The sequence below is a fragment of the Strix uralensis genome, chromosome 4 (assembly GCF_047716275.1).
Source record: "Strix uralensis isolate ZFMK-TIS-50842 chromosome 4, bStrUra1, whole genome shotgun sequence".
Lineage (NCBI taxonomy): Eukaryota > Metazoa > Chordata > Aves > Strigiformes > Strigidae > Strix > Strix uralensis.
The window spans coordinates 128,801,604-128,807,720 of record NC_133975.1 but is presented as its reverse complement, the minus strand read 5'-3'; the positions used below and the strand labels follow the sequence as shown (position 1 = coordinate 128,807,720).

Here is a 6,117-nt window from a genome sequence, read left to right as displayed (position 1 = left end):
TCATGGTGGGGGCAGGAAAATGGAAACCTCCGATGCGTGGACATAGCCCCACTCGAGACATAAACCACGAGAAACCCCAATTTTTTTTCCCGTCTTCTGCCCGTTGGCGCTGTCACCGCTTGATAAAGAGAAATCAAATGCTGGGTTTGTGCTGCCAGCGACTTTCCCAGCGTGGGGAGCCCCGTGGGCGGCAGGTCGCGGCGCATCCGCGGGGTCCCCGCCCTGTCCCCGCCCCGAACAGGCGGGTCCCCGCTGCCGTGCCCGGGCCACCCGGCTACCGGGGGATCCCAGCGCCGGGAGCCGCCACCGGGAGCCACCGCACGGCGGGTGAGTGGCTGCACCCCCCCACAGGGGTCCCGAGTGGGAGCAGCGGCGGGGTTAAGAGATTGCCTTGCAAAGAAAGGGTTAAGGCTGCGCTTGTCCCCACGGGGAGGGGGGGGGGGGTTCAGCGCATCACCCGTGGGGGGTCCTGAGTGGGAGCAGGGGGATAAAACACGTATCGCCTTGCGAAGGAGGGGTCCCCCTTGTGCGTGGGGGTGGGAGGTGGGACATGGGGCTCTGCGGTTAATAACAGTAGGGGATGCGTGGGGTAACGGCGGGGGGGTTGTGTGTGTGTTGAATATTAAGGAGCTCTAAGGCAGTTTGGAACTCGCAGGGTGTCGGGGTAGCCCTGCCTGTGTCCCCAAAACCACACGGAGAGGTGGGAGTGAGTGTCGGTGCGTGGGGGGTGAAAGACACGCGGGAAAGTCACTGCAGAAATAGCGCCGAAGGGAGGAAAACTTCTGGGGTTTTTTCCCAAAGAGAAGTTTTTCTGCTTCCAGTGAATACAGGAAAACCTTGGGGGGCTTTAGAGACACGTTCCCTGCAGCCGATCCTCCGTCAGGTCGGTGAGAGCTCAGGGAGCCGCTGGGGACAGATCGCTGGGGCTCAAGTCTGGCAGCCCAAATGGTGTCGGAAATGTGCCTTCGGGGCACCGCCGAAGGGGAGAAATCTCCTTTCCACGCCCATGACAGCCGTGTCACGGGTGAATAACCCACTGGAGCATTTCCAGCAAGAGATGGGCCCAAGAGCTACCACGCTGCAGTGACGGAGAGAGGAGAGGGTGACGGCCAGGCTTCGAGCCCCGTGGCACCGTTTGGTGGCAGAGGAATAGTGTTTTTTGAAAATTTTGGTTACAAATATCAAATCGGCCATTCCAATCCCGGTGGGGAGACATGAGGCTCCTGCCACGCTGTCCCATGGGGGCCGAAGTAATAAGAAATCTATACAAGGGAGCAAAATTGCTTCTCCTCAAGGTATTAAAGCGGGGAGCAGGCGGGACCCCCTCACTGGAGCAGCACAAGCCATCAGCAGCCACATCCCTGCAGCTCGACCAAAGCCGACCCAGCTGGATCCAACCCCGGGGGTTCCGCAGGAGCTGTGTGAGCACCCTCAGCTTCACCCTGCAAACAAATGGAAAACCCAAGGGCTTCAAAAAAAAACCACCCCAAAGGCAAATAAAAGCTTTGCGAGATATGGGCTCTTCAAGCAGTCTGGGCTTCTGGATGCTGGTGGAAAGACTGGCTCAAAAATCACGCAGGATGAGGATGTTTAGCAGGGAAAAAAACCAGGAAGTTTTGCAGGGAAAGGGGTTATTTGTTGGTTGTGAAAACTTGAGGGTTTTGTTATTCCTAAGGCAAGCCAGCCAGATTTGCTGTGACCGCTGTGCACCCGAACGTGTCTTTCAAAGAGACTTTTCCTTCTGTTTTCAATTTGGAATTTTCCTTTTCTTTCCGTGTTTCTGCCTCTCCCTTTTTTTTTTTTTTTTTCTTTCCCCTGTTCCTTTATGAATGTTCTCTTTGATGGGAGGAATCCAGCTCAGGGCCGCAGCTATTCCTGCACGCAGGCAGGTATGTGTTTGGCCCTGCTGCAGCAGAGCGGCTCAGTGTGGACTCATAAAACTTGTAAAGCAGCTTTTATCCGCTGGCCCGGAGCGGCCGGTGGGACATGTGTCCTTCCTGTGGTGCCCTCTGGCCGGCGTGGGGCGAGGGGGGATGCGTGGGGGGAGAAAGGGGACCTCCACCCATGGGTGCCTGCGCTCCTCTCGCCCTTTCAGGCCTGCTGCAAGCATCCGTCCCACGTGTCGTGGGGTGGCTGCGTGTCCCCCAGTGTTCTGCGGTGGATTTGTAGCTCCCCATGCAGCTTGTGTTTGCTGCTGCGGCCGCCCCCCTGCAGGGATTTTTTTTTTTTTTTGATTGAAATCTTCTCCAGGAGGATGCCTCAGGGAGACGGGGAAGTGAGTAACGCTGGCTGCAGCTGGCGTGCAGGACAAAACTGCTCCCGTGACACGGGTGGGCGTCGAGGCCGTGTTACTCATCCCAGCGAGTAGCTCTGCTCCTTCTCACGCCTTCGCGGGGGACAGAGCGTTGTCACCGGGCGCCTTCCCCGGAGTCACACACAGACAGCGAACACCCCATAGCCAGGGCAGGGAGGTGGCCGTGTCCCCCCACGGTGCTGCACAGCGGGGTTTGCTGGAGGCAGAAAGAACAGTGAGCACTGCCCTTTTGTTTTGGGTTTTTTTTTTTTTTTTCTTTCTAAAAAGAGTTTGGAGGCTGGAATAAATCTTCCTGACTTCTGAGCACAGCAGACTGGCACGGGCATTTTTATGGTGGATCAGATGCCGAGCTCCACATTGCCCCGTGGTTCTGGGGGGAGGAGGGTGCTCCTGGAGGGAGCGGTTTGTGATGCTGTGCGGTGCTTCCCTGCGAGCAAAGAGCAAAACTCGAGAGGCCGGAGGGAGCCGAGAGCTCTCGGGGCAGAGCAGCACCAGGTCCTTTCAGTCTGGTGTCCCCTCTCCGCAGCGTTGTGAGGTCAGCCATGGTGTTGCCTTGACACCAACCCCCCAGCGGCCGATTTCATCCGGAGGGTGTTTGGGCTGGATTCACCCCCAGAGCTGTTCAGGCTGCTCCAGGCCATGACCCTCGATTTCTCCCACAGGTCTGACGAGGTTTTGTTCTGCGGTACCGGAGTTGTCGGCTCTGCCTGGCAGGTACGTGATGGGACTTATCAATTTCCAGCCTGTTGATGCTGTAAACTGTAACTCTTCTCAAAAATCTCTATATTTCAGCTGCTGTATGTTAAAAATGACTTAAGCGTACTTTGTCTTTTTGTTTTAGGAAAGATGTCAGACGGCTTCTCTGTAAGTATGGCTTTCTTTAAAAAAAAAAAAAAAAAAGAGCAGGCACTGTGATTATTTAATTGCCCTGAAGCAGGGACCTTCAGAAGGGGTGGGAGCGCAGCTTCGAGACCTGCGTAACTCCCCAGATCTGCTCCATCACATCGGGATTTACTGGTTTTCTGGAAACCTCAGCCCAGACACACAACCCCCCCCTGCTGCTGGGGAGCAGTTGAGCTCCTGCCCTCAGCGCACGCTGTAGGCTACAGAAGTTGGGTGTTGGAGGCCTCAACCTGCCCCCAGCATTACTGTCACCCACCTAACCCTCTCCTCTCCTTTCTGTCCCCAGTTATCTGACGCCTTGTCCACCGGCAACAACCCGAACCCCTCTGCCCCCCCACCCCAAGGCTGGCCCTCCTGGGGGAACCAGCCAGGTCCTGGGGGGTTCCCAGCGTACCCTGGCCCTCCCGGGACCTATCCTGGCTCACCAGCAGCACCGGGGACCTATCCTGGAGCACCAGGAGCATATCCTGGAGCACCCGGAGCATATCCCGGAGCACCGGGAGCGTATCCAGGAGCACCGGGAGCATATCCAGGAGGACCAGCAGGACAGGGAGCGTATCCCGGAGCACCTGGAGCATTCCCTGGAGCACCAGCAGGACCAGGGCCCTATTCTGCCCCAGGACAACCGCCCAGTGGCCCTGGATTTGGGCCCCCTCCTCCGCAGGGGGGACCGGCTCCTCCGCTGGTAACAGCTCTTATTATAAGGGTTTTGGCGTCTTCAGTGCCTGATGTTGCTTGGCCATGGGAGGGATGTGGGGCCGGCTGTCCCCAGGGGAGGGTGACAAGCGTGTCAGCCCCCACAGTGTCACGGGGCTGCCCTGGTGCGTTGTCACATCGAGAGCCAGCCTGTGCCTGAGCGCTTGGCTTTGGCTGTGGTTTTCTAACACCAAATCCCCGTTGTCTCCCAGAAAGTGCCCTTCGAGCTGCCGCTGCAGACAGGACTTGTCCCTCGGATGCTCATAACCATCACGGGGACCGTCAACCCCAACCCCAACAGGTACCAGCAGTGTCCAGCACCGAGAGCGGGGGGGTTCCATGGGGTGCAGGAATCTGCTTTCTCTTCCTGAATAACACCTGCCTGGTGTAATCAAATATTATATGAAACTCTGTAGAAAAAGCAGCCAGTCTGTTATTGTCTTTGCAGGTTTTCGCTGGATTTCAAGAAAGGGAATGATGTCGCCTTCCACTTTAATCCCCGCTTTAAGGAGGACAACAGGAAAGTCATCGTCTGCAATTCAATGTTCCAGAATAACTGGGGAAAGGAGGACAGGACAGCTCCTAGGTTTCCGTTTGAAGCTGGAAAACCCTTCAAGGTAACAAACCCCGCCCCAAAACTCAGTCTCTGTGCCAGTAGCACCAGCACCACGTGCTGGGAGGGTTGAGTCAGGGCTCAGCGTAAGGACCTCGCTGATTTAGCACAGGCCTTGGCTCCCCGAGGTCCTTCCCTGGTCTTCTTACCCCTCCTGCATGCCCAGGGTGTAACTTCTCCCCAGCTTCCGTTATTCCCATTTATTATTAAATCCTTCTTATTTACGCTGTCGTTCTGCAGCAGGTGTCAGGCAGGTTTCTAGGGAGTATTTTCCCCGTGCTCTCTTCGCCAGCTTTTTCTCCTGCAAACAAGGTTCAGATTTGGTGAGAACACAGTGTGAACTGCAGGGTCCTGCTTCTTGCAAACACTGTCATAGTCACGAGAAGACAGAAACTGGGCTAAAACACGAAGGAGGAAGAGCACAGCAGGACTTTGGGGGAGGCAAAGGTCACCGGTGTTTTTGCAGCTGGGAGTTGCCACACCAGCTCGTCCACATGCCACCGGGCTGGACTCCGCTGGCAGCAGCCTTCAGCCGGTGCCAGCCTGCTCATGGCTGTGGCTTAAAACTTCCTTGAACAAACCCGATGGTTATCTTTTTGGCTGATTTGGGGTTTCTATTTCAGCTCCAGATCCTTTGCGAGGTGGATCACTTCAAGGTGGCAGTGGATGACGCTCACTTGCTGCAGTACGGCTTCCGCGAGAAGAGGCTGAACGAGATCACCAAACTCTGCATTGCTGGGGACATCACCCTCACCAGCGTCACGCCCACCATGATATAATGACAGCGATGCCATTTTAATGCAAACTTAACGCTTGGAATATGGCTGTAACAAAAGTGCCTTCTTACATGAGTACTTTGAGGTAATAAAACACGCTTTCACAAGTAAAACTCCGTTTCAGTAATATCTCAGAAGACACAATATCCTCTGAGCTGAGTTCAGATGTGGGTGCATCTGAATTCTTGCTGTAGAGACAGAGAATCTTTTTGACAAAGGATGAGGAGGAGCTGGTTGAGTTGTATGGAGAGGAGGACTTCACAGAATCATCTCAGTTGGAAAAGACCTTGAAGCTCCTCCAGTCCAACCATGAACCTCACACTGACCGTTCCCAACTCCACCAGATCCCTCAGCGCTGGGTCAACCCGACTCTTCAACCCCTCCAGGGATGGGGACTCCCCCCCTGCCCTGGGCAGCCCATTCCAACGCCCAACCACCCCTTCTGCAAAGAAATACTTCCTAAGAGCCAGTCTGACCCTGCCCTGGCGCAGCTTGAGGCCATTCCCTCTTGTCCTGGCGCTTGTTCCTTGGCTCAAGAGACTCATCCCCCCTCTCTGCACCCTCCTTTCAGGGAGTTGTAGAGGGCCATGAGGTCTCCTCTCAGCCTCCTCTTCTCCAGACTAAACCCCCCCAGTTCCCTCAGCCGCTCCCCATCAGACCTGTGCTCCAGACCCTGCACCAGCTTCGTTGCCCAATTGGGAAAGCAGCCGCAGCATCCTGCTGCTGGTCCTGCAAATGGGGGCAGCAACCGCCAACCCCATCTTCTCTAAGTAGAGGCAGCAGGTAGGAACTTGGTATGTTTAGCCTCAGTCTGC

The 6,117-nt window shown here is 55.9% G+C and overlaps 1 protein-coding gene across 2 annotated transcripts; it reads left to right on the top strand.

The window, feature by feature from the left end:
- Nucleotides 1-251: 251 nt before the first annotated feature.
- On the top strand, nt 252-5,415 carry LGALS3 (galectin 3). Of its 2 annotated transcripts, none has more exons than XM_074869158.1 (7): nt 252-327; nt 2,977-3,028; nt 3,156-3,178; nt 3,504-3,902; nt 4,126-4,214; nt 4,362-4,530; nt 5,150-5,415. In XM_074869158.1, the coding sequence occupies exons 3-7, from the start codon at nt 3,161-3,163 to the stop codon at nt 5,303-5,305; spliced, it is 831 nt and encodes a 276-aa protein (XP_074725259.1). In that variant the 5' UTR covers nt 252-327; nt 2,977-3,028; nt 3,156-3,160; the 3' UTR covers nt 5,306-5,415. The 2 variants fall into 2 exon arrangements, with proteins under 2 accessions (XP_074725259.1, XP_074725260.1); XM_074869159.1 differs by lacking the exon at nt 252-327 and adding an exon at nt 916-1,421.
- The last annotated feature ends 702 nt before the right edge of the window (nt 5,416-6,117 follow it).

Excerpts from the sequence above, each read along its gene's own strand:
- LGALS3 (XM_074869158.1), top strand. Across the intron at positions 4,215-4,361 it reads GTCAACCCCAACCCCAACAG|GTTTTCGCTGGATTTCAAGA; the intron begins GTACCAGCAGTG and ends TTGTCTTTGCAG. Across the intron at positions 4,531-5,149 it reads AAGCTGGAAAACCCTTCAAG|CTCCAGATCCTTTGCGAGGT; the intron begins GTAACAAACCCC and ends TTTCTATTTCAG.